The sequence below is a fragment of the Plecotus auritus genome, assembly GCF_963455305.1.
Source record: "Plecotus auritus genome assembly, chromosome: 6".
NCBI lineage: Eukaryota > Metazoa > Chordata > Mammalia > Chiroptera > Vespertilionidae > Plecotus > Plecotus auritus.
The window spans coordinates 85,420,583-85,448,453 of NC_137773.1; the positions used below are offsets into that span (position 1 = coordinate 85,420,583).

The following is a 27,871-nucleotide window of genomic DNA, read 5'->3' on the forward strand; positions in this document are numbered from 1 at the left end:
CAGGAGGGACAAAGGACATTATGTTGAAATGCATTTACTAAAATATTTTTTAAAACAAATTAGTAATCCGTCATCAGATGAATGGATACACAAAATGTGGTAAATCAATTCAATGAACTATGTGTTGTTCAGCCTCAAAAAGGAAGTTCTGACATCTGCTACAACATGAATGAAACTTGAGGATATTATGCTCAGTGACATAAGCCAGACACAGAAGGACAAATACTGTGTGATTCCACTCATAGGAGGTCCCTAGAGGAGTCAGACCCATAGAGACAGGAAGTACATGGTGCTAGCCAGGGGCTTGGGGATGAGGAGGGGGAGTCAGTGTTTAATGGGGACAGAGTTTCGGTTTGGAAGATGGAAAAGTGCCAGAGATGAGTGATGGGGATGGTTGCACAACAATGTCAATGTACTGAGCTGTGCACTTAAAAATAGTAAGATGGTAAGTTTTATGTTAAGTATATTTTACTACAATTTTAAAACTTAACAAAAGTGTAAGACAATCACTTTAAAAATACTTTCGAAATAGAGCTATACTGAAACACACAACACTTAGGGATACACCTTTATCACCGTGTTCACTAGGAAGATCTGATGACTGCAGTGCCTTGGCGGGGGTGAGGAGGGTCCGCTGAATGTGGAGCCATCTGCAGCAATGCAAGCTGATGTGAAAATACCTGTGGTTTTCAATTAGGGACAAAGTCACACGCCTGCTGTTGTCTTCTTTCATAGTTAAGGAAATGATAAATAGCAATTAGAGTCAGTGAAAATAAAGATGTGCACCCTGCCCGCCCCCCCAGCAGTTCATGGACACCCTGAACTCCATCATCAGGTCCCACAAGAAGTCCATGGATCTCAGGACAAAAAAGTTCACCTAAAGGTTGGGGCAGGGGGTGGGGCTGCAAAGGAAGTTATATGGATGCAAACTCCCCATGGGGCCCTTACTTAGTGCCTGACTCTGGTGAGGGAGAAGTTTTATTGAACACCTACTGTGTGCTAGGCATGGGCTGGCTTTGGGGATACATCAGGAAGAAAGAAGTGGTGCTTGGCCTGCCTTTGGGGCTTCTGGAGCTGGAGAGGGAGGGTGCATTAAACCCACCTTCCCATGTCTCTCTCCCCCCGCCCCACCATCACCAACTTTTGGTACCTGCCCCTAAGCCAAACACATCTGATTCATGTCTTAACCTTTCCAGGTAGGTTTGAATGTGCCCATTTTATAGATGAGAAAACTGAGCCTCTGAGGAAGTAGCAGGGCTGGAGCACACTGGCTTCCAGGGGAAACCCTGGGCTCCAGATGGATAAATCTACCACGTGCAGACAGGTTGCCCACCTCCCTGCTTCAATGAAAGAAAAAACACATTCCAGTTGAGGTCTAAGTTCCCACCCAACTTCTCTTCTTCCTGCACCAGAAAGGTGGCCCTTCACTTGGGTGCCCATTTCTTTAGTTTTGCATGCATATACGCATATCCATTGATGTGATACTTATTTTTAATAATGAATAATGATTTTTAAAATTTTGATTTTGAGAGAGAAACATAGATTTGTTGTTCCACTTATTTATGCATTCATCCATTGGTTGTTTCTTGTATGTACCCTGACAGGGAATTGATCCTGCAACCTTGGTATATTGGGATGATGCTCTAACCAACTGAGCTACCTGGCCAGGACTGATAAGTGTGATATTTAGTGTTCTTCAATCTGGTTTGACTTTATAATTTATATCTTCCAGAAGCCAGCAAACTTTGTTTCTGTAAAGGACCAGATAGTAATTATTGTCAGCATTACTGACCAGACCATCTATGTTACAACCATCTGACGCTGCCCTTGTAGCAGTCACAGATGTATCAATAAATGAGGGTGGCTGTGTGCCAATAGAACTTTATTTACAAAATCAGGCAGCAGGCTGGACAGTGGCTTTAGTTCACTGACTCTGGACATAGATGGCATCAATATTTAGCTTTATTCCATTGACATCTCTAACATTTTTCTAATCAACTATATGTAGCCCAATCTTGTACTTTTGAAGTGTTATGGTCTCACTAAGCATGGCTGTGTCACAATTTATTGAGTCCCCTATCATTGGACGTGCGATTGCTTCCGCTATCCTATCTAATAAAGAGGGAATATGCTAATTGACCATCACTCCATCACAAAGATGGCTGCACCCACAGCTGAGGCCAAGTTCCCTTAAGGAGCCTTAACAAGCAATCAGCAGGGACCCGAGGCTACACCCTCCCCCACCCCCGTGGGGCTTGACAGGGGACCTCAGGCTGCGCCCCCCCACCTGGTGGAGCTTGATGCGGGACCTCAAGGTGTGCTTCCCGTCCTGGTGCTGGGCTAGGGGACCTCAGGCTGCTCCCCCCGCCCCAGCACCAGGCCAGGGGACCTCAGGCCATGCCCCCCATGCAGCGGGGCTTAACGGGGGACCTCAGGCCGTGTCCCCCACCTGGCGGGGCTTGACGGAGGACCTCAAGGCATGCCCCCCGTCCCAGTCTGAACTGGGGGACCTCAGGCCATGCCCCCCATCCTGGCACCGGGCCAGGGGACCTGAGGCTATGTCCCCTGCCCGGCAGGGCTTGACAAGGGTGGGACTGGCTGGGTCTGGATCTAGCCCAATGCGGGGGGGGGAGGTGGCCGGGTCTGGGTCTCACACGATTTTGAAGTGCATGTGGGTGGGCGGGGACTTGACTCTGGGTCCTGTGGTGAGCCCCAGACTCTGACAGGAGGAAGGTTTTCATATACATTTTACTAATTTTCTTTCATCTCTGACACTTCTATTATAGAGAAAGGTCAAATAGCAATATTAAATTATTTCCTCTAATCCCCTTTTAATGTGCACGAATTTCATGCACCGGGTCACTAGTTCCCCAATAACAGGCATTGCTACCTTACAAGGTGGAGGTTATGAACACAGTGCTGGGTCAGGGTGGGGGGATCTGAATGCTGAGTTCAAATCCTTACTCTGACACTAACTAGCTGTGAGATGGGCCAAGGGCCAGCCCCCCCGAGTTGTGCCTGGAGGTGATAACTGCACCTATCAACAGGGTTTCGGTAGGGTAGCTTCGAGAAGTGGAACTTCTGGGACTTCTCCTCTGACGTGGAAAAGATACATTCTCGCTCTTACTAAATACTACTGATTGTTCTCCAAATCGGTACTCCCTGTTTGCACTCCCACTGGACGTGAACAAAAGGGCTCATTTCCTCCATCCACCACTGTGTGTTACTTTCACTTTCTTAATTTGTGTTGAAGTTTAATTCATAGGTGCTATAGTATATAAATCTTAAATGAGCAGCTCAGTGGATTTTTGCATATGTACACACTCCTCCCTGTAGCCAACACCAGATCATGATGTAGGGGTCATTTCAGCCTCAAGAAGTCCCCAATGCCCAGCTGGTGTGGCTCAGCAGTTGAGCGTCAACCCAGGAACCAAGAGGTCACCGGTTCGATTGCTGGTCAGGGCATATGCCTGGGTTGTGAGGTCAATCCCTAGTGTGGGGCGAGCAGGAGGCAGCCAATCAATGATTCCCTCTCATCATCATGCTTCTATCTCTCTCTCCCTCTCCCTTCCTCTCTGAAATCAATAAAAATATATTAAAATAAAATAAAAAGAAGTCCCTATCCACCCCTTCTTCATCATTACCCACTGGGCAACCACTGCGCGGATTTCTTTCATCATAGCTTAGTGTCACCTTGTCTTGAAACTTCATTGCAATGGGACCAGAGTATGGATTCTCGTGTCTGGCTTCTTTCACTCAATATCATGCCTGTGAGTTTCATCCATACGGTTACAAATATGGAAAATGTATCCTTGTTCCTCTGCTGCACAGTATTCCACAGAATGAACCCACCCTGTTTGGCTTATCTGTTCTCTTCTGGGTGCACACTTGGGTTGTGCTCCAGTTGAGAGCTGTTAGGAATAAAGCGGCTGAGAACATTTGGGGGCAAGTTTTGGGGGCAAGTTTTTGTGTGGACATTTGCATAGAACTTGGCTACAAATACAGGAATGGGGGCAGGGACGAGGCTGCAAAGGAAGTTATATGGATGCAAACTCCCCATGGGGCCCTTACTTAGTGCCTGACTCTGGTGAGGGAGAAGTTTTATTGAACACCTACTGTGTGCTAGGCATGGGCTGGCTTTGGGGATACATCAGGAAGAAAGAAGTGGTGCCTGGCCTGCCTTTGGGGCTTCTGGAGCTGGAGAGGGAGGGTGCGTTAAACCCACCTTCCCATGTCTCTCTCCCCACTGCTCCACCATCACCAACTTTTGGTACCTTCCCCCAAGCCAAACACATCTGATTCATGTCTTAACCTTTCCAGGTAGGTTTGAATGTGCCCATTTTATAGGTGAGAAAACTGAACATAGGGGCGGTGTCCCAGTTGCTTTTTAAATAGGCTTTGTAAATCCTTGCCCATCAGACCCAGAGCCCTGAGGAGGAAGCGACATTGCTCTGTCCTTGCTAATGAGAAAGCATGAAGGTCATTTCAGCTCTTTAGTGGGCCTGGGCCTGGGCGGGGCGGCGGGGGGGGGGGGGCGGGGGAGTTTGGCAGGGGAGGGGGGAGCAAAGGCCCCCTCTCACTTCCATGCCTCCGTTGTGGACAGACATCATGCTGGTTCATCCCATTGCTCCAGCATCAAGCATCTGCTATTCTGGCCCCCAACATCACCATTGCCATCCACTGCTGGAGACGCGCCACACCATTAGCTTTTAGTGTGGCACCATGGTTACAGTTACCATCGCAAAACACATTGCAGCTTTTCAATCTTGGGAGGAATAGTTAATCTAAGCAGCAAATGTAACAGGAAGTACAGCAGAGGGGTCTCAAGCAGAGGTTGGCAAGCTTCTCCTACAAAGAATGGGAGAGTAAACATTTTTGGCTTTGTGGGCCATGGACTTGGCAAAAGAGATCTTCCCTCTTCCCATCCTACTCTTTAAGATAGAGGGGATTGCCCTAGCAGGTTTGGCTCAGTGGATAGAGCCTTGGCCTGCGGACTGAAGGGTCCCGGGTTCCATTGTGGTCAAGGGCACATGTCCAGGTTACAGGCACGATCCCCAGTAGGGGGCATGCAGGAGGCAGCCTGTCGGTGATTCTCTCTCATCATTGATGTTTCTCTCTCTCTCCCTCTCCCTTCCTCTCTGAAATCAATAAGAAAATAGATTTTTAAAAAGAAAAGCCTTCAGGCCCTGGCTGGGCAGCTCAGTTGGTTAGAGCATTGTCCTAATACTCCAAGGTTGCGGGTTCAGTCCCCAGTCAGGGCACACAGAAGAAGCAACTAATGAATGCATAAATAAGTGGAACAGCAAATCAATGTTTCTCTCTCTCTCTCTCTTAAATTAAAAAAAGAGAGAAAAGAAAAGCCTACACTCACTTATCAGAACAGGAATGAACACAGAAGAGCAGACTGGCTGCTGCCTATGATGAATAAACAGCCCTCTAATTACGTCACAACTAACTTTAGGAAATAATGTGGGAAAATGTGTTGAAAGACACTAAGTTAATGTTAACTTCTCACATGGCAATAGCTAATTAATACATCCATTTTGCAGAGGGGAGGGAACAACGATGGGCAGAAAGGGGAAGCTGGTCAGCCAAGCTCCTCCAGCAAGTTGGGGTACATGCAGAAAGAAAAACCCTGACTTGCTTACCAGGCCCTCATGGGCTCCAGGACCAGCCAGCTGCCCTGGTCTGAGACCCAGGTCCACTTATTGACCAGGAGACTTTGAGCAAGTTATGTGTTTTCCATTTGCCTCAGTTCCCCACCTATAAAATGGGAAGATTAGTGGCGGCTCCCGCAGAGGGCTGAGATGCGGATGAGGCTGACATCCACCAAGTGCTCAGAACAGCACCTGACTCATAACTATGCCCAGTACTAGCTTAGCATCATTAGTATGAAGAGATTTGCTCCCTGCCAGATTTACAGCCCACTTTGGGAAACCCCAGTGATTCATTTAAGCAAAAGGCAGGAAAATAAGTGTTTGGAATGAAACTAACTCAGTGGTTCTCACCCGGGGGTGATTGGGCAATTTCTGAGGGCACCTGTGGGGTCATGCCTGGGGAGGAGTTTTCCTGGCATCGAGTGAATGGGGGTCAAGGATGCTACTCAACACCCCACAGTGCCCAAGATGGCCCCCCACTGAGAATGACCCAGACTCAAATGTGCAATGTAACCCTGAGATAACCTAAGCATCAGGCTTGGTTACTACACAATCTTTGCACCTGAAGCTGGATCTCAGGGGATGACACTGTGGGACAGAGAAGAAAAGGCCCCCACCTGCGTCCCACACCAGGGACCCATGTCCCACCACTGAGCTGGGGTCAGGCATCGCCCAGACAGCACCGAGGAGCAGACTGCCTGGCCCTCAGGACCGTGCAGCCAACAGAACGAGCAGATTGGTTGCGTTGCGGACGTGGCTGAGAGTAGGCAATCCTGCTCCCCAGCTGTGTGCTTCCATTTTGTCATCTGTAAAGTGGGGGCACCTAAACTGCAAGGCTGAGGTGTTTGTGTGTGAAGTGAATGGAACAGCCCTGGGCCAGAGTGAGAAATGAGAGGATTCGGCTTCAGTGTTGTAAGCAAAGGTCAGTGGGAACACAGCCAGTGATACAAGTGGACAAGCTGAGTTCTATTCATTGGTAACTTTTTAAAAGAAATACTTTTATTGATTTCAGAGAGGGAGAGGGAGAGATAGAAACATCAATGAGAGAGAATCATTGATCAGCTGCCTCCTGCACGCCCCCTACTGGGGATTGAGCCCACAACCCAGGCATGTGCCCTGACTGGGTATCAAACTGTGACCTCCTGGTTCATAGGTTGACAAAACCACTGAGCTACTGCAGCCAGGTTCATTGGCAACGTTTACTCTTTGCACCTGGTGGGAGTTCCCTGCAGCTGCTGTAACCAATGAGCACAAACATAGAGGCTGAAAGAACCACAACACTTCACCTTACAATTCTGGAGGTCAGAAGTCCGAAATGAGTCTTACGGGGCAAAAATCAGGGTGTTGGCAGGGCTGGTTCTTTCTGGTTCCTCCAGAAGGAACGTTCAAGGAAGAATCAGTTTCCTGCCTTTTCCAGCTTCTAAAGGCGCCTGCATCCTTGGCTCGTGGCCTCTTCCATCTTCAAGGTGAACAGCAGAGCATCTTCCCATCTCCGCTTCTGTCCTCACATCTCCTCCAACTCTGACCCTCCAGCCTCCCTCTCACATAAGACCCTTGTGATGATGCTGAGGGCCCAGCTGGATAATCCTGGGTCATCTCTCATCTCCAGATCCTTAACTGAATCCCATCTGCAAAGTCCCTATGCCATGGAAGGTCCTGGGGATTAGGATGTGGACATTTTGGGGGCCATCCTGCCACAATGTTCCCCCACACACCTACAATACGACGACGCAGGCAAGATCCCGCACGCCAGGACAGGGATGAAAGGCCCCTGCACCGGCTCTTCTCAGCAACGTCCAGGACCACATTTGATGACTCAGACCAAGCAAGAGTGGTGGGCACATGGCTGCTAATCATTATGGGCCCTGTCTGAGGCACCGAGCGCCAAACTTCAAGTTCGGTAGCAAGTCCATCCCTGTCCCACCCTTGTGAGCAAAGCAAAAATTCCGGCCACAGAGACGCCAGAATTGCTCAGCTGCTGGGAACACACAGAGACACACACATGCCTGTATTCAGCTGCAGATAAAATTTATTAAGGCAACACTGAAGCTCCAGGCACCTACGGCTTGCCAGGCAGGCCTCGGCCCCTCCTGCTCTACAATGCACCCAGCAGCCCCTCCCTGCCGCAGGAGGCCCACTTCACAGACCAGAAGTCCAAGTCCGGGACCTAAAGACTGAGGTCTGTGGCCCTTGATGTAGAAAAAGAAGTGGGATAGAAGAGCTAGATCCCTGGCTTTTAGGGAAGAAAAAATATATTTTTTGAAACCTTCTTCTAAAACAATTTAAAACCTTCTAGAAAACAATTTTTCAGAAACCTCACATCAATGACTGATGAGGTAAGGCTCAGAACACTCTTCCTCCAGGCTCAAATGGTCTGTTTGGAGGATCCCAGCTTCCCAAGGCAGTAGCTGAGATGAGCTGGGGGGCAAGGGGGTCCAGTGCTCCTTGCTGACCGCTCGGGAACGGATTGAGACCCTGAACCCCCTTCCTGCTTATCCTACTTCTTCTCTTCTGGGGCTTTCTCAGCGACTCCAGGGGCGAAGGGTCCCACCACCCATGTGATGGGTGTGTTCTGGGACACATACTCGACTATGTGGTCAAGGGCCTCCCGGGCCTTGGCAACACGCTCGCGGCTCTGCATCAGGATGGAGCTGGACAGGTCCTGGAAGGAATGAAGGCCGGAAAAGGTGGCCTGGAGGTCCTCCACCTGGCGGCGAGCCTGCTGCACCTGGTCCTTCACGTGGGTGGGCAGCCCCTGGATGCTAGACCCCAGCGAGGTGCAGGTGGCCTGCAGCTGCTGGGCAATGTCACGCAACATGGTGAGCGTCTGGGACTCGACCTGCTGAGAAGGGAGAGTGGGGCGGGGGGTGATCAGGATCACTGCTTTGGGGAAAACTGGACCCAAAGCCAGGGAAAAAGAAAACGGGGGTTCTAGCGCCCACCTTTAGAAAAACCTTCCACAGGGAGACCGCCTAGCACTATTGTTCAGAATACCGGTTCTTAGAGTTTTGGGGTTTTTAAAAAAATAAATTTTGTTGATTTTTAGAGAGGAAGGGAGAGAAAGAGAGAAACATCTATGCGAGAGAGAAACTTCAACTGGCCACTTTCTGCACGCGCCCAACTGGTGATCAAGCCCACAACCTGGGTATGTGCCCTGACCAGGAATTGAACCCTCCACCTTTTGGGGTATGGGACAATGTTTCAACCAACTGAGCCACACCAGCCAGGGCCGGCTCTTAAGAGTTTTGAACCGTGAGATATACACAGGTCAAACTGACAAACAGGCACAGACATTACCCCAAAGAAGACACACAGATGGCCAATAAGCACAAGATGTTCACCTTCATTAGCCATTAGGGATATGCAGCTCAAACCCACAATAAAACACCACCTCACACTGACTGGGACAGCTAGAATCCAAAGACAGAGAGCAGTGAGAGTCAGCAAGGATGGGGAGCCAGCGGAGCCCTTGGACTGGCCAGTGGTGCAGTCACTGTGGAAAACAGACTGGTGGTTCCTCAAGATGTTAAACCATAGTTACCACGTAACCCAGCGGTACTCCGCCTCGTAACTACCCAAGGAAAATGAAAACATACATCCACACAAAAACCTGTACACCCGTGTTCATAGGAGCACTATTCACAACAGCCCAAAGCGGGAACAACCCGGATGCCTACCATCTGGTGAACAGACCCACACAATGTGGCCCCTCGCAGGAATATACTCAGCTATGGGAAGGAGTGAAGCGCTGCCCTGGCCGACGTGGCTCAGTTGGTGGGAGTGCTGTCCTGTACACCAATAAGGCGGCAGTTCCGTTCCAGGCAGGGCACAAACCCAGGCTGTGAGCTGGATCCCTGGTTGGGGTGTGTGCATATTAAAGAAAAAAGAAAAAGAGATCCAAGGCCTGGGCGCTGGGTTGCTCCAACATTCTGAACTTAGGGAGATGAGGAGAAATCAGAAAAGGGGACTAAAAAAAGGGGGAATGGGAAGGCCCAGTCAAAGAAGTGGGAAGCAAACTAGGTGAGGTTGTTGTCCCCAGTAAGAGTCCCCAACTTATGATGTTCTGAGATTTCGACTTCATGATGGTGCAAAAGCTATATGCATACTTTAAATTTTGAATTTGGATCTTGTTCTGGGCTAGCAATGTGTGGTCCACTACTGTCCCGTGGTGCTGGGCAGTGGCAGCCAGAGGATTTTGCCCAACCGAAGTCTAATGTCTGTGTTTTGAGCATGTTCGTGGTGGGCTGGGCTTAACTGTGATGTTCGGTAGGTTAGATGTATCAAATACATTTTTGACTTACAATATTTTCCACTTACCATGGATTTATCAGGAAGTCAAGGAGCATCTGTATACTAAAAATCACTGAATACTTTAAAGGGGTGAATTGTACAGTATGTGCACTATATCTCAATAATTATAATTTTTTAAAAAAGTATAAGACATTTTTATATCTCAAAATTGATTTTTTAACAGTTAAAAAAAGAGAGAAGGTCTGGAAGAACGTTCTAGGCAGAAGTTTCCCAGCCAGGAAGGAGATAGAGCAGGACCGCCCTGAGCGCTGTCAGCTGAGGGCTCTGGACTTGAACCTGCAAGGGAGGTTCAAGAGTCAAAATCTGCATCTTCTGCTGCTGCATTCAGCAGTGGGGGGGACATGGTTTTGGCAGTTTGGGTCTGAACGCTGAGCAGTTATGCATTTATAGAGATAGTCATAGAGTTTTTATAAAAGTCACTTTTATAGCAATATGTGCTTCACTTATGAATTCATTTAATCATATATATATATTTCACATATCAGAAAATTCACCCTTTTAAGTGGTTTTTAGTATAATCATGAGGTTGTGCAACCACCACCTCTAATTCCAGGACATTCCATCACCTCCAAAAGGAACTCCCTCCTCAGCCTCTGCAAACACTAATTCACTTTCTCTCTGTGAATTTGCCTGTTCTGGACATTTCACATAAATGAAATCATACAGTGGATGTTTTTTGTTTATTTGTTTTTGTCTGGTTTCTTTGATTGAGCCTATTGTCTTCACAGTTCATTCATGTCCTAGTGTGTATCAGTGCCTCACTCCTTTTTATGTCTGAGTAACATTCCATTGCATGGATGCGCCACATTTTGTTCATCCATCCATCCATCCGTCGGCTGTTTCCACGTTGTGGCCACTGTGAATAATGCTGCTGTGAACATCCAAGTACAAGTTGAGCTAATTTCACCTTAACAACCCTGCAGAAGGTCCTATGTCCGTTTACGGCTGAGAGGCTCTAGTGTCAGTACAGGCCTAAGACTGGGGGGTATGGTTCAGAATGAGGCGTGAGAATTGTGTTAGGTGTTGTTGACTCAATGAAAGCTGAGGTGAATGATGGTACAGGTGGCAAAAGTCAGAGCAGGGTACAAGGGGCCAATGCTTGGGCTAGACTGGAGGAACCAGTTACTAGGAGCCAGGAGGGTGAAATGAAGATCCGATGGGACACTGCGATAGGGGAGGGAAGGTTACAAAAGTTTTAAGACATAGCTTAGAATTTAGGAGGTTGAGACACATCCCAGGTTGAGAAGCAACACCCACACTCAAGAGCAGAAAACTAGGCAGACTTCCCAGGGGAGGTGTCGGTGAGTCCTGAAAGCAGTTAATGGGAGGCGAGGCTGGGGAAGCATTTCAGGCAGTTGGTCCATCAAACACAGGTGTGGAGAGGGAAGTCAGGGCCCCAAGCACCCATGTCCCGCCCCACAATGGATACCTCTGGCTTCGCTGGGCTCCTCTCCATGCCCTGGAGCTGCTTCTGGTTCCAGTTGAGCCACATCTGGTGTAGTTTCTCCTGACCTTCCACCAGCTTCTGATCGACGCCCTGCTTGACACTTTCCATCTGGAGTAGGACAGAGAGCAGTGAGAGAGGCTGCCTGGCCAAGCTCAGCAGGGCCCCTGCACATTCCGGGGGAGGGGGTTTCCACAGGAGCCTGGGGAGCCCTCCTTCCTCCTTTTATCTGAGATGGGGAGGTAAGGGAGGAGAGTGCTGTTTTTACACACTGTTTCCATAGCTACCTGGTGGCCCCAAATTTTCTGCAGCTCCTCCCATTTTGTCTGTTTCCCCCCTCCCCTTGCACCAGGCCTGGCTGCCTGACAGGCTGTGGCCAACAGGTCATGTGCAGATGGAAGAGCAGAGGCTTAAAAGTGCTTGTGATGGAACATTATTCAGCCTTAAAAAGGAAATGCTGACAACTGCTACAGTGGGGATGAACCTGGAGGACATTATGCTCAGTGACATAATCCAGTCACAACAGGACAGTTCTGTGACTCCACTCATAGGAGGTCCCTGGAGGAGTTAGATCCACAAACAGAAAGTAGATGGTGGGGACCGGGACTGAGGGAGGGGAGATGGGAGTTAGTGTTTAATGGGGACGGAGTGTCAGTTTGGGAAGATGAGAAAATTCTAGAGATGGAAGGTGGTAATGGCTACACAACAGTGTTGAATGTGCTTAATGCCACAGAGCTGTACTTACAAATGGTTATGATGGTAAACTTTGTGTTACGTGTGGTTTACCACAATTAAAAATATTTTAAAAGAGAGGAGACATAGTTAGCAGAGGAAGTTAATAACAGCAATTTAGCTCTTTAGGGAACAGAAAAATAAAAGACCTGGGTGGGGGATTTGATTGTAAAGAGGCAGGGGAACTGAATGGGTGATGGAAATATTCCAAATCTCGATTTCGGTGGTAGTGATATGACCATTTGTATTTATAAAACTCCTCAAGTGCTACACTTCGAAAGGGGTGGTTTTTATTGTGCGTAAATTATACGTCTATGAAACTGACTTTCAACAAAACACAACAAGGAAAATTGCTTATGTGCTCTCACTGCACATGGGTCCCTCAGACTACTTCCAGGGGAAGAGCTGTCTTGCTGAAGGAGGAGCCCACAAGAGGCCCAGCCTCCAGCCGGCCTGTCAGGGGCTGAACTCTGTCCCATCCACATGCACATGCTGAAGCCCTAACCCTCTGGCCCTCAGAATGTGATTATATTTGCAGATCAGGTTGTTAAAGAGGGTGGGCCTTACTCCAGTATGTCTGGTGTCCTTAGTAGAAAAGACCAGGCACTCACAGAGGGATAACCATGTGAGGACACAGGAAAAAGATGGCTATATGCAGCGAAACGGACAGACCTCAGGAAAAACCAACCCTGGCAACACCTGATCTTGGACTTCCAGCCCCCAGAACTGAAACAATAAATAAGAAATGTCTGTTGTTTAAGCTGCCCAGACTATGGGACTTTGTTATGGCAGCCCCTGCAAACTCATGCAGGACCACAGTCCCATGAACCAGCCCAGGTGGACATGGAGAGTGGTGAGCGTTGGCCACTAGGTTTGGGGAAGGTTTGTGAGAGCGGATGCTGCTGTGCCGTGCCCCCATGCCGTGGGCGGGGTCTCACCAGGCTGAGGGCCTGCGCCAGCTGCAGCAGGGCCTCCTGGGCCCTCTGCTTGGTGTGCTGCAGTTTGCCCAACGAGTGTTTGTAGGCCTGCTGGCGCAGCCGCTCCGACAGGGAGCCCAGACGCACGAAGTAGCTCTGCTCCTGCCGCTGCTGCTGCACCGAGGCGACGTCGGCGCCCTCCAGAGATGTGGCAAGGTGGGCTGCAGGGGGGAGGCAGGAGAAGCATTATGAAGGCTGGGATGCAGACAGAGCAAGCAGCTCAGGCTTCCCTGGTGCACACTTCAGAATATGGGCCTTGGTCTCGCATGGACTGCCCAAAAGTTTATGCGGGTATGATGCTTGCAAGCTTTGAGGCCTCGGAGTGAAGGATTTCCTTGCCTTACTTTTCCCCACCTGCAAAATGGGTATGATGAGAACCAAACTTCCCAGGATTAAGAGACCTTAGGCTAGCATGAGGGTCTGCAAACTACACCATGCGGGACACATCCAAATTGTTCCGGTTTTGTACAACCAGTGAATATAATTATGCATGTTCATTATACATATATTGTCTTTGGCTACTTTCAAACGACAACAGTGGAGTATGTGGGCTCTTGCCCAACAGAGATTAAAATAATTATTATCGAGTCCTTCATAGAAAATGTCAGCTGATCCAGTACTAGTGCCTGGAATATATTAATAGTGGCCAATCTTTCACAATGTTCTAGGTGCTTCCTGTGAATTCTTGTCAAATCTTAACAGCTCTGTGAGGAAGGCACTGTTCTCCCACTTTTACAGTTGAGAAAACTGGAGCTCAGAGGGGTTAATCGACTTGCCCAAGGTCACACAGCTTGAAATGAGCACATCAGGATTTGGAGCTCAGCCATTTGACTCCATGTTCTCCACCATACTTGATGAGAGAAGTTTGAGCTACATGAGAAGCTTCTTAATAAGCAGTGATAACTAGTCCAGAAAGTGCTCATGCGGGTATAAGACAGAGGATGGAAACTGCCTTTCCTGGTGATGTTATCCTGCTCCTTTAAACTTGAACATCGCAGTGAAAAGTTTGCACTTAGTGACCAGGAGGTCACGATTCCATTCCCGGTCAGGGCACAAGCCCAGGTGGCAGGCTCAGTCCCCAGTAGGGGGCATGCAAGAGGCAGGCGATCAATGATTCTCTCTCATCATTGATGTTTCTAGCTCTCTCTCCCTTCCTCTCTCTGAAATCAATAAAAACATATCTTAAAACAAAACACAACTTCGCATTTTATAAGTAACCTGATTGGGGTTTAAATCCAGATTTACTAACTCACTTGCTTTGTAAAGACCTATGGCAGGGAACCACAAACTATGGCCTGGGCCAAATGCCACCTGCCCTTATAAATAAAGTTTTATTGGCACATAGTCACACACATTCATCTACCTGTCATCTATGCTTTCATGCTATGATGTCAGAGTTGAGCAGTTGTAACAAAGACTGTGTGGCTCAAAAAGCCAAAAAATATTTACTACCTGGCCTGTTAAGAAAATGTTTGCTACCCTGTAGTCTATGTAGAAGCCATTTTGCCAGTAAGCCTCAGTTTCTCCTTCTGTACCACTACCTAAGCCAGAATTGCCTGAAGTGTGAAATTTGGACTATCCTGTACTCAAAAGAGGCACACAAATGAAAGTTTAGCTATTTTTATTATTTACAGCCGATTATATGGCTTTTTATTTATAGTAAGTGATAAAGATTCTAAAAGAATCAGGAAAAATTGACGTAAAGATGATCAAATAGACCTGGCCAGTGTGGCTCAGTGGTAGAGCATCGGCACAAAGGGTCACGGGTTCAATTCCCAGTCAAGGGCATGTACCTGGGCTGCAGGTTCATTTCCAGCCCAGTTTGGGGCACATGCAGGAGGCAACCAATCAATGTGTCTCTCTCTCACATTGATGTTTCTCTCTCTTTTCCCCTTCCTTTCACTCTCTCTAAAAATCAATGGGAAAAAATATCCTCAGATGAGGATTTAAAAAAAGATTATAAAAAAAAAAAGTACAGGGAACACAAACATATGACCAAGATAACACGAGAGATGTGCTCTGGTCAGACCGGAACAGCAGAGCTGTTCTGATGATAAAGTGAAACCTCCATTTTAGCCACATATTTGTGCAGATCCTCTGGGTCAGACACTGTTTCAAAAGTGAAAGAGTAAAAATAAAGCAATGAAATCCTATGTTGACCTGTTGTGTGATCAAGGTAAGCCTTCAATCAGAGGAATTCAGTTGTTTTTATAAACATGAAATTCTGGAAGAAACATACTCTAATCCAAGAATTGGCAAACTTTTTCTGTGCGAGCCAGACAGTCAATATTTTAGGGTTTTGTAGGCTATACTATGTCTCAATTACTCAGCTCTACCTTTACCATGCCAAAGAAGCCATAGACAAGAATGTAAACAAATGGGTGTGGCTGTGTGCCAATAAAACTTTATTTATAAAAGCAGGTGGTAGACTAGATGGGCTTTATAGTCAGCTTGGGAAGAGATGTCCTAGAACAGTGGTCGGCAAACTGCGGCTCCCGAGCCGCGGTTTGCCGCTCTGTTGACTGAGTTTGCCTACCACTGTCCTAGAAGAATTCTTTCATGCTGACATTTAAAAATCTGAACACGCCGAAACCGGTTTGGCTCAGTGGATAGAGCGTCAGCCTGCGGACTGAAAGGTCCCAGGTTTGATTCCGGTCAAGGGCATGTACCTTGGTTGCGGGCACATCCCCAGTAGGAGGTGTGTAGGAGGCAGCTGATCGATGTTTCTCTCTCATCGATGTTTCTAACTCTCTATCCCTCTCCCTTCCTTTCTGTAAAATATCAATAAAATATATTTTTAAAAAAATCTGAACAAAAAAGACATGCGACAATTTGAGGCAGCAAAAATAAAAGCCTGTGTTGTGAGAAAAATGGATTCCTCCCTATTCTCCCACCAAAGGGGGTTTGCAAAGACTAACCAAACTAGCACCACTGAATTCTACTGATGTCTAGAACTTCTCCACGGCTTTCTGGGCGCCCCTGAGCTCTGCCCTTGGAAGTGAAAGCAACTTTGTCATTTAGGCCAAGTATATCTGGCAGAGTCGTGGCATGTCTGAGCAAGCTGGCAAGGTCCCATGGAGGGGGCAGGTGCCCTGGGCAAAGGGAAGAACTCTAGGGGGAGGGCTGTTCTCCTAACCCGAACCCCAGACTAACACACCTAGTTCTTCTTAAAAAATATACTTTTTTATTGATTTCAGAGAGGAAGTGACAGGGAGAGAGAGACAGAAACATCAATGATGAGAATCATTGGTCGGCTGCCTCCTGCACGCCCCCTACTGGGAATTGGGCATGTACCCTGACTGGTTCATAGGTCGATGCTCAACCACTGGGCCATTGCACCTGGACACACCTAGTTCTAATAAGACACGGCAACAGCTCCTCATACCCTCATACCTACAGGCGACCCAGTACCTTAAGCACGGTGTGCACAGTGATTTCATCCTTAGTGGATGGATGCAAAAAAATCAAAGCTGCTCAGAGAACAGCTGTTCTCTGTTGTGGCTTCAGGCCTGGATCAAGACCTTCCTCCAGCAGACCCTGCTTTACCCTCCTGCCTTCAGGGGCCAAGGCCCACAGCTGACTCTTACAGAGGCTGAGCTCCTACTAGGGCAGCAGGCACTGACCTGGGGTTCGGCAAGGAAAACATCAGCCAGGTCCCATCCTTCAAGAGGTTCAGAGTTGGGTTTTGGAAACCCAAAGGACAAGTGACACTCAAGCCACATGCTGCAGGACTGAAGCTCGCCAGCCCTCCTGGAGCGCCTCCGGAACACAAGGGGCTGCCCTTCCCACCGAGTTCTCAGGAAGAAGCATGGGATCACGGCTAACTCGAGAGGGCTCCCATCGGCCGCAAATAATGGGACAAATGAAGTGTCAACAAAATTAACACTCCGGACTGGAATATGTCGTGCTAATCCATGTGTTCAAACCGATAACACAAAAACCGCTACGGACCCATGGAGGGCGCTGGTGAACCCACCCATCATGCCATTTTCCCTGCTCTTCATCAATAAGCTGAACCTCGGGGTAATCAAAATTGGAGAGAACTTTCTCCATGGAAGTGTTCCAGCTACAGAGAAAGAAGTGACACTTTTACGAGCGATCTGTGACAATCCCAAATGGAAAAAGAGATGGAGATAAAGATTGGCTGTACACCCATCAGGGAATCATATGATTCCAAAAACTGTATATGAAGTTCCAGAACAGGCAAAGCAGCGATTCTCATCTGGGGGCAATTCTGCCCCCCAGGGTACCCTGGGCAATGTCTTGGGACATTTGTGGTTGTCACAACTGGGGGTGTTCCTGGCATCGAGTAGGTGGGGACCAGAAATGCTGCTTAGCCTCCCACAGTACCTAGGATGGCTGCACAGAGAGCGACCCGGCCCCAGTGTTAGCAGTGCAGCAGTTGGGAAACCCTAATGTAGCCCATCTTTAACTTTTTTCTTTCTCCCAAATATTTGGCTCCTCATTCAAACAAACCAGCTCTGGCCAGTGGGCGGGGGCCAAGCTGCCCTTGGAAGGAGCATGGTGCCTCGTTACTTGCAGCCCTCATGGGCCTCGCTGCCATGGGCATTGGAAGCTGACAGACTGGCACACTGAAAGTCCCAGGCATGTTACAAAGGAGGCCATCTTTCAAATGTGGCATCAAGAGCCACTGCAAGAGCCATGGGCATGAGAGGACAAGTACAGACCATGAGCAGGACTGGCTGCTTGGTCTCCAATGGTTTTATCCCCAGTTTGTCTATTTGTCTTCATTCTACCCCCACCTGGTTCAGGCCCCATTTTCACGGGCCTGGACCAGGACAGCTGCATCTACCCTGGTCTCTCAGTGCCCGCCTCCCCCCCGCCCCCCGCCCCCTCCTGCTTGTCTCCCAGCCTGTCCTCCCAGAAGCAGCCACCAGAGGGTGCCTGTAAGCACCTTCTTCAGGTCCAGTCGCTCCTCTGACCTCACCCCCCCATCTCCATCCCCAGTGCTCCTTCCTCAGGGTCAGAACCTTATTCCTCACTTTGGCCTACATTGCGCTGCAAGACCTGCTCCTGTCCCTCCCCCTGCCCTCACTTTCTCTCTCTCCACATGGCTGTTTTTCCAACACACCAGGCAAGGTCCTGCTTCCTGGCCTTTGCATGGACTGTTCCCTCTCCTGGGACCATTCTCAAACTAGACATCGAGGTGGCTAGCTACCTTCTGCCTCCAGCTCTGTGCTCAAATGCTGCCTTCCCATTGGGCCTCTAATAATGCAAACTTCCTCATCCATATTGTGTCCTGAAACCCTCTCCCACCCCCTCCTGGCGCGCTGTTTTTTCTCTCTTGAACACTGTTCATGGTTCTATCATCAGTTCTGCAAAGAGGCTTCCATCTTGCTCACTGATTGTGTCCCTGTGTCTAGTACAGGGCCTGGTGCTCAGCAGGTGCTTAAATCCCTGAATGAAATCACCCAGACTCTCCTCTGTTGTTCCCTAACCACCCCCCGCCCCCGCCCCACCTCTGGCATTTGTTTGTTCTTTTAAATGTTCATTCAAGTGGACAGGGGTAGCTGAGAGGGGCCCAGGTTGGGAAGTCCAGGGAGGGGTCTCAGGCCCATGGGCCACACTCACCCAGCTCCGAGTCTGTCATAGGCAGGTGGTTGTCCATCCATTCCTCTGACTTGCCCAACACTGTGTCCACCCCACTCAGCACCATCTGGCCCATGCGGGACCCCATGACCGACTGGACGCTGCTGGTCACCACGGACTTGGTCTTGTCCACGCCACTCTGCACAGCTCCCCGGGTCACATCCACTGCCTCTGTCACTCTGGTGGCTACTGTGTCCTTGGCGCTGGCCACTGCTTCTCGGGCCCCGGACACCTTAGACGACACGAGCTCCTTGGTATCCGCCAGGACCTACAAGGCAGGCCAGCATCAGCATCTCTGCACTCCCTCTGTACCTAGGTAGCCCCACACCTGCACCCCAACCTCCAGGGAGGAGTTCCAGCTCCTGCGTGATCCCAAAGGGTCAACATTGAATCCAGTATTGCAGTTAAGACCACCTGCTCAGGAGCCAGCTGGCCTGGTTAGAATCTCTGGCTTGATATTTCTTAGCTGTGTGGCCTCAGGCAAGTCGCTCCACTTCTCTGTGCCTCAATCCTTTCAGAGCCACACTATCTAATGCAGTAGCCACTAGCTATATGTGGCTATTTATATTTAAAATAATTAAAACAAAACAAAATTTGATTGAAAGCATGGTCTGAAAGAGATATTCGTACACCCATGTTCATAGAAGCATTATTCACAGGAGTCCAAAGGTAAAGACAACCCAAATAATCCATTGACAGATAAATGGGTAAACACAATGTGGTCCATCCAGACAATGGATTATTCAGCCTTAAGGAGGAAGAACAGCTCTGGCCAGTGGTTCAGTTGGTTGGAGCATCGTCCATGCACCAAAGGGTTGTGAGTTCTATTCCTGGTCCGGGCACATGCCTGGGTTGTGGGTTTGGTGCATGCGGGAACACATGCCTAGGTTGTGGGGTTGGGATACATATGGGAAGTGGCCAATTTATGTTTCTCTCTCTCCCCCTTCCTCTCTCTCTGAAATCAGTGGATATAGCCTCAGGTGAGGACAAAAAAGAAAAGGGAGAACATTCCAACACATGCTACCACATGGATGAACCTTGAATACATTAAACTCAGTGAAATCAGCCAGATACAAAGGACAGATACTATGTGATTCCACTCATAGGAGGGCCCTAGAGGAGTCAGATCCATAGAGACAGAGAGTGGATGGTGGGTGCCACAGGCTGGGGGAGGGGGAGGGATAGTGTTTAATGGGGACAGAGTTGGAAAGATAGAAAGTTCTGGAGATGGATGGTAAGTGATGGCTGCACAACGTTGATGTGCTTAATGCCACTGAGCTGTACACTTAGAAGTGGTTAAGATGGAAAATTTCATGTTGTAAAAAAACTAACGGGAACTTGTACCCAAATGTTCATGGCAGTATTATTCTTAATAACCAAGAAGTAGAAGCAACCTAAAATGTCCATCAACAGATGACAAAATGTGGTCCACCCACACTGGAGTATTACTCAGCCATGAAAAGGAGTGAAGCACTGACACTCACTGCAATGTGGATGAACCTTGAAAACATAATGCTCAGTGAGAGAAGCCAGACGCCAAAGGTCATGTTATATAATTTCATTTATATGAAATGTCCAGAACAGGAAAATCCATACAGACAGGAAGTAAATTAGTGGTTGCCAGGGGTTGGGATGTTTGATGGGAAGGAGAATAACAGCTAAGTGGTGTGAAGTTTCTTTTTCAGGTGACGAAATGTTCTAAAATGGATGGTGATGGTTACAAATTAAAAGTAGCTATTTAAGCCCTCGCCAGTTTGGCTCAGTGGGTAGAGCTTCAGCCTGCGGACTGAAAGGTCCCAGGTTCAATTCCGGTCAAGGGCACATACCCGATGAAGACTTAATCCCTGGCCCTGGTTCGAGGCGCATGCAGGAGGAGGCAACCAATAGATGTGCTTCTCTCACGTCGATGTTTCTGTCTCTTCCCCTCCTTTCTGCTCTAAAAATCAATGGAAAAATATCCTCAAGTAAAGTTTAACAAAAAATAAATAAAAAATAAAATGAGCTATTTAAGCTCTGGCTGGTGTGTTCAGTGATTAGTGTCAACCCAAGCACTGAAGCGTTGTGGGTTTGATTCCCAGTCAAGGGCACATACCTGGATTTTGGGCTTGCTTCCGGCCCTGGGCGGGTTCCTGGGGGAGGCAACCCATCGATGTGTCTCTCACATCACTGTTTCTCTCTCTCTCCCACTCCCTTCCTCTCTTCTATTCTCTATAAAAATCAATGGGAAAGTCTGGCTGGTGTAGCTCCGTGGTTGAGTGTTGACCCATGCACAAAGAGGTCACCAGTTCTATTCCCGGTCGGGGCACATGCCCAGGTTTCAGGCTCGATCCCCAGTGAGGGCTATGCAGGAGGCAGCCAATTGATTTTCTCTCTCATCGATGTTTCTATCTCTCTCTGTCCCTTCGTCTCTTTCTAAAAATCAGTAAAAACATATATTTTAAAAATCAATGGGAAAAAATATCGGGTGAAGATTAACAACAACAAAAGTAACTATTTAAATTTACAATAATTAAAGTTAGTAATTGAGTTCTTCAATCACACTAAACACAGTTTAAAGATTCAATAGCCTCATACGGCTGGTGGTTTTCATATTGGACAGTGAAGAGAAAGTACATATACCTCAGAGAAAGTTCTACTAGGCAGTGCGGAGCTAGAATCTTTAAGAGGGAAGGGAAGGCCCTGGCTGGTTTGACTCAATGGATAAAGTGTTGGCCTGCGGACTGGAAGGTCCCAAGTTCGATTCCAGTCAAGGGCACATGCCTGGGTTGCGGGCTTGATCCCCAGTAGGGGACATGCAGGAGGCAGCCAATCAATGATTCTCTCACATCATTGATGGTTCTATCTCTCTTTCCCTCTCCCTTCTTCTCTGAAATCAATAAAGATATATTTAAAAAAAAATAACAATAAAAACGAAAAACCTGGTCCACAAAGAAGGTACTGCATGTGCAAAGGTCAAGGGCTAGGCCTGAGCAGGTGTTCATTGTTGTTGCTTCCCTCACATCCCCAGAGTGAGCTCTATGTGTGCAACAACTGTCCCACCATTGTGTCTGGTATACACAGGTACTGATGTTACTGAACACTGAGTATGAAGGCCAATGTACCTGGAATGGAGCAAGAGAGGTGGGTGATGAAGGCAGGGAGGTGGTGGGGCCAGATCAGGTGGGGCTATGTGGGCTGTGTGTGTGTGTGGGGGGGAGCTTTGGCTTTTTCTCTGGGCAGGTGGGAATATGAGGGGGGTTCTGAGCAGATCTGGCTGGCAATGAGATCATTCATCCACCTGTTCAGTGGGGAATAGATTTGGGGTGTGAGGGGCATGCAGAAGAGGGGTTAGGGAGTAAGCTGTCACACTTGTCTATTTTACTAGTAGTTCAGGTGGACCACAGACTCAATACCCAGGTAGGTCCCTGTGCCCACGTGGCTCCCGGTGGCAGAGGTCTGTACCTTCCCCGTCTGCTGCTGTAGGATAGGCAGGTTCTCTTCCAGCTTATCCAGCCCCTTATGGGCATATTCACTGGCTGATGTGACTATAGGAGGTGAAACAAGACAGAAATATGATGGTTACTGCACATGAGCATCCCAAGGGGTCCTGGGAAGGTCAGCCACTGGTTTGGGGGAACAGGGCCAAGGGCGGGACAGACCCTCCCAAAACAGCCAGGAAGGGAGGTTCCATGTTCTCGGGGCTTCACTCACTCTGGGGCTCCAGCTTGGACAGGATGGGCTGGGCCCCACTGACGGCAGCCGCTGTGAGGGTCTTTACGCCTTTCTCCGCCGCGTCGCAGACTGTCTTGACGTGGGGGTGGCTCTCCTTGGTGGAGGTGTAGGCTGCCGACACCATGTTGCAGGTGGTGCTGATGAGGGGCATGTTGGCCACTCGGTCCACCACGCTGGGCTACGGGAAAAGCAGCTGAGGTGGGCCGGGCCGGGCGTGGCGAGGCGGGGGAGCTAGGCCCGAAACTCGGGCATTAGCACTTTCCCTCTCACTCACGGCCAAGGAAACAGCTCAGCTCACCCTGGAGGTTGACCCACGAAGCTGCCCAAGCCGGGAACTTCAGGGCTGCACTATGAGCTTCCTTTGTCTTAGCTCTGCAGCCCATGTGTTTGAATGTGTCTCTGACACCCACTGTGCGCCAGGTAGTGACAAGAGACAAGAACCCTACTCTCACAGAGCTTATGGTTGAAAGCTGGGTCTGCAAACTAGGCCCACAGGCCAAGTCGTCCCACCACCTGATACTTTTATTCTTGTCTGTTTTTTTCCTAATAGCTTTATTGAGATCAAGTTCATGCATCATAAATTTCACTGTTTTTAAAGTGCACAATTCAGTGGTTTTTAGTAGACTCACGAGGTTGTGCCTTCATCACCACTCATTCTAGAACTTTTCCATCACCCCAAAAAGGAACCCTGTACCCATTAACAGTCACTCATTCTCCCCTCCCTCCAGCCCTGGCAACTACTAGTCTGCGTTCTGTCTCTATGAATTTGCCTATTCTAAACATTTCACATAAACAAAATCATATCCTCTGTGGCCTTTTGTATCTGACTTCTTTCACTGAGTGATGTTTTCAAGGTTCATCTATGTAGTAGCATACATGAATGCTTCATTTTTTTTTTAAATTGTGGGAAAATGTAAGCAACATCAAATTGACAATTTTAACCATTTTTAAGTGTATAGTTCAGTAGCATTCACATTGTTGTACATTCAGTACATTCACAATGTTGCACAACCACCACCACCATCTGTCTCCAGAACTTTCTCATCCTTGCAAACTGAAACTCTGTCCCCATTAAACACCAACTCCCCTGCCCCTGGGTCCCACCATCTACTTTCGTCTCTGTGGACCTGACTCCCCTGGGAACCTCATGTAAGTGGAATCATACAGTGCTTGCCCTTTCTGTGTGTGGCTTATTTCACTGAGCATATCTTTAAGGTTCCTCTATGTTGCAGGTCATGTCAGAACTATTCCTTTATATGGTTAAGTATCATTCCACTGCTGCCTGGTTTTGTAAGTAAAGTTTTACTGGTACACAGCCACGCCAGAATAGGTAAATCCACAGAGAGAAAGCAGAGTGGTGGTTGCCAGGGGCCGGGGGGGGGGGTGAAGGCGGGGGGGGGGGGTGAGGAAATGGGAGTGACTATTAATGGGGATGGGATTTCCATTTGGGCTGATGAAAAAGTTCTGGGATTAGAGAGTGGGGATGGCTGCACATTGTAAGTTACTTAATGCCACTGCACTGGATACTCTTTGAAATGGTTAAAATGGTATATTTTTATGTTAAGTGTATTTTATCAGTTTTTAAAAAAAGAATGAAGCACTGACAAACACCGCATGAATGAACCCCTAAAACATCACACTCAGTAAAAGAAGCCAGACACAAAGGGTCTCGTAGAGACTGACACTAGAGTGGTTGCCCAGGGGGGAGGGGGCGGGGTGGGGGTGACTACTACTGGGTATTGGGTCTCTTTTGGGCAAGATGAAAAATGTTCTAAAACTGTATGGTGGTGATGGCTGCAGAACTTGATAGTTCACTGAAAGTCACTGAGTAGCACCCTTCAAATGGTGAATTTAATGCTATGTAGGTGATACCGCAATAGTCTATTAAAAGGGGCTTTTATTTAAACTGGGGGCGGGGGGAGGGAGGAGGACAGGGACTGACTTCTTGGAAGGGGGACCCTAAGAGAACCTTCAAAGGCAGAGAACATTTTTCTGGGTGGTGGGGAGCCAGGCAGTTTCAAACTGTACCCCTGTTCTCCCAAGAGCCCCCGAGATTCCCAGTTCTCCTGCCCCCATCTGTTAGTGGGGCACTTGTTAGAGGTCTGTCGGCTGGCTCTCCCCACCCAGTCAGAAAGATCTCTCTTAACCCCCATGTGCTGCCAGCAGCGCCCTGGCTCCCTTCCACGGTACCATGATGTGGCAAGCCTCACCCCGTAGTCGCAGACCTTCCTCACCTGCTGTACAGGTTCTTCAGCTGTCACCTGGGTGTTGGCAGGGGCTTCTGTCTCATTGGTAGACATTTCTCAGAAGTACGCACTGTGGACAGATGGACTAGTCAGGTACAGTCCGACCCACCCCTCCCTCCAGGAGGAAGTTCACACCTGCACTCTGACAACCCCAACACACCCCAATTCTGAGAGCCCCGCCTTTCGGTCTTAACAGGCACCTGTGGGCCGTTCAAGAGCAGGTAATGATTCAGCAGGGCTGAGAGCCTGCAGTTCTAACAAGCTCCCCGGTGCTGCTGCTGCTGCAGCTGACCCAGGGCTATCCCTTGAAGGGTACGGTCAGGGTGCAGCCCTCCAAGGGCTCACCTGTATCATTACTCCAGAGACACCTATGAAGCAAACTTCGGTGGACCGCAATTTGCCAGCAGCTACCAAGTTTCAAGACGCCTCTTCCCTTTGACCCAGAAACCTCACTGTGAGGACAGTCTCACACTTGGATTGCCAAGTGGGCAGAGGCGGGTATACCTGTGTTGTCCACAACAAGACACTGGTAACCTGTTTGCCCAGCAGAAGGAGACTAAAGAAAATACCAGATTAGCCCAGTGCCTGGAAAAAAAAAAGGGTATTTACATATAATTGACATGGACCAAGATACTGCAAAGAGACAAAGGTTTGAATGGGGTAATAAAAGTTTACTTGCATTTGTACATAATCTTTTATTTTAAAAAAATCATCACCCAAGGATGTTTTTCTTTGATTCTAGAGAGACAGTGGAAGGGAGAGGGAGAGGGAGGGAGAGAAACATCGATCAGTTGCCTCCAGAACATGCTGTGACCAGGAATCCAACCTGAGACCCTTTAGTGCACAGGACATCGCTCCAAACAACTGAGCCACCCGGCCACGGCTGTACAGAATCTTTAAAGAGACACAGCTAACTGTTCAAGGTGGCCACCTTTCAGGGAGAAAGATCGGATAGCTGCAGCAGGCTTCTGACTTTTGAGCCAGGTAGATAATATTACTTTTTTAAAAATTTAAGCTTAAAAAAAAAAAAAAGTAAAAGAAACTATTAGAAAGACCATGCCTGGCTCCATTGCAAGTCAGACTCGGGTGTGTGAAGGGCCAGGGAGGCTCCTCAGATAAGTCTAATCACACACTTGCAGGTGAGATGCGAGCCACAGATGTGCTTCATTTTCCTGGCCAGGTGAGATGAGATGGATAGAATATTCTCACACTAGATTCCAGGAGCCTCAGCTCTGCCCACATTGCTGTGCTAATGTGTTGGGCAAGGAGCTTCCTCTCCGCTAGCCTCAGTCCTCTCACCCATAAAATAGGGCTAATGGTAGTGCCAGCCTTAAAGGCTGGTCCCACAGGCCATTCTGGAGTGAGCCTGTTGAGAACGCCTGACCTTGATTCTGAGTTTCCTTCTAGAGGAAAGAAGCCCAGATGTGTTTCACCATCCCCAAAGTGCAACCTGATGTTTGTGTGTTTTTTAAACATATTTTTTTATTGATTTCAGAGAGGAAGGGAGAGGGAGAGAAATAGAAACATCAATAATGAGAATCATTGATTGACTGTCTCCTGCATGCCCCACACTGGGGATTGAGCCCACAACCTGGGCATATGCCCTGACCAGGAACCCAACTGTAACCTCCTAGTTCATAGGTCGACGCTCAACCACTGAGCCAAGCTGGCTGGGCCAACTTGATGTTTTGAGAGCACCAGTTCTGGAGTCTTAACCGGTTTGCTTTTTAAAAAAGTTTTATTGATTTTGAGAGAGAGAGATGGGGCAGGGGGCAGAGAAACATCGATTTGTTATTCCACTTACTTATCCATTGGTTGGTTGAGTTCTTGTATGTGCCCTGCAACCTTGGCGTATCAGGATGACACTCTAACCAACTGAGCCAGGGCAAAACCGGGTTCTAACCCTAGCTTTGCTCCTCACCAGCAGTGGTAGCTTGGAAAGGCAGCACCCCTCCTTGGAGCCTCGCTTACCACAACTATACCTATTAGCTTAAATAACCTTTCGTAGCTCAGAGTCCCCACAGATTGGAGGAGATGCCTCACCTGTGGTGCTTAGCCTGACACATAGTAGGTGCTCAATAAACAGATCCATGTCACACCACTCTGGCTGAGGTGTACAAGGGGAAACCATCAGAAATGAGATTCCTGCTTGTTACATAGGTCCCAACTTGTTACAAAAGCTCTTCACCCAACTGGGAAATGGGGTGAGGAGACACACTTGTCCCTGTTGATCATCACCTGAGTCCCCCTCACCTTCCCCTGAGCTCACCTAGGCAGCGTAGAGGTCCTCCTTCCCACCCCCTGGAACCGGTTTAACCAAGGACGACCACTGCAGATGTCAGTACCCCATTAAAGTCCTCGGGGTCTACAACCTGCCTGCAGCTGGCTGGAACTGAGTGGAGTCGCACAGCCGTCCAGTGGCAGCCAGGATCCCTAAGTTCCAAAGTTCCCAGAGACCGAGGTTCCAGGCCCAGCCTCTCCTCTCAGTCCTGACATAGGTCTCAAGGCCTCAGATAAGGGGTAGGCCTTCCTTCCCAACGCTCCCACCGCCCCCTTGTGCAATCCGCTGGCCGCACCCACCCAGGGGGGAAGGGGCGGGGTTTGTCACTGTCCTCCGGGGTCAGAAGCTGCAGGCAAGACCATTTGCGGGGGAGGGGGCTGTGCTCCTGGGGAGTGGCGGAGGGCGGGCTGGGCTCGGAAGTCCCAGAGGGGGCGGAATTCCGGGGCAGGACGGGCTGCGGCTCGCTTCCAAACGGCGTTTGGAAAGCAGATTCACTTCAAATTTGGCGAGGATGTGGTTTGGGACGGGGGGTTTGTCCCCCACCCCTTAATACTGCCACTTCTAGGGGGCTCTTTCGCAACTCCCCCCGAAAGTTCCAGGAATTAGGAGGAGAGCGAAAGTCCCAGAAATTAGGAGGAGAGCGTTTGAAAGTCTGAGCCTGGTCCAGAAGTTGGATTGGGAGAGGGGTGACCCCAGCCCCTGGAGACCCCTCCCCCAGGCCGCAGAGGCCAGCAGGGCCCCGAGGAAGGCCCTCCCCGCTGCTTCCAACCCTAGGGCGCCCCAAGACTCTGCGGGCCCCGTCCCCCACCTCAATCAGGCACCCCGCCTCTCACCGCGGTCAGCGGGACGTCCGGGGCGCAGCGACCAGAACTTTGAGGCTAACTCCAAAACCGTCCGGGGCT

General features: G+C 48.9%; 1 protein-coding gene across 11 annotated transcripts; it reads right to left on the reverse strand.

The window, feature by feature from the left end:
* Positions 1-20: 20 nt before the first annotated feature.
* On the reverse strand, positions 21-27,871 carry PLIN3 (perilipin 3). Of its 11 annotated transcripts, none has more exons than XM_080674527.1 (9): positions 27,803-27,871; positions 24,677-24,758; positions 22,422-22,620; positions 22,173-22,255; positions 18,714-18,999; positions 13,083-13,282; positions 11,398-11,523; positions 8,243-8,499; positions 21-726 (listed from the first exon to the last, which is right to left on the reverse strand). In XM_080674527.1, the coding sequence occupies exons 2-9, from the start codon at positions 24,740-24,742 to the stop codon at positions 690-692; spliced, it is 1,254 nt and encodes a 417-aa protein (XP_080530653.1). In that variant the 5' UTR covers positions 24,743-24,758; positions 27,803-27,871; the 3' UTR covers positions 21-689. The 11 variants fall into 11 exon arrangements, with proteins under 11 accessions (XP_080530653.1, XP_080530654.1, XP_080530652.1 ...); XM_080674526.1 differs by having other exon boundaries at positions 449-680; XM_080674536.1 differs by lacking the exon at positions 21-726 and adding an exon at positions 25,193-25,273 and having other exon boundaries at positions 6,633-8,499; positions 27,803-27,865.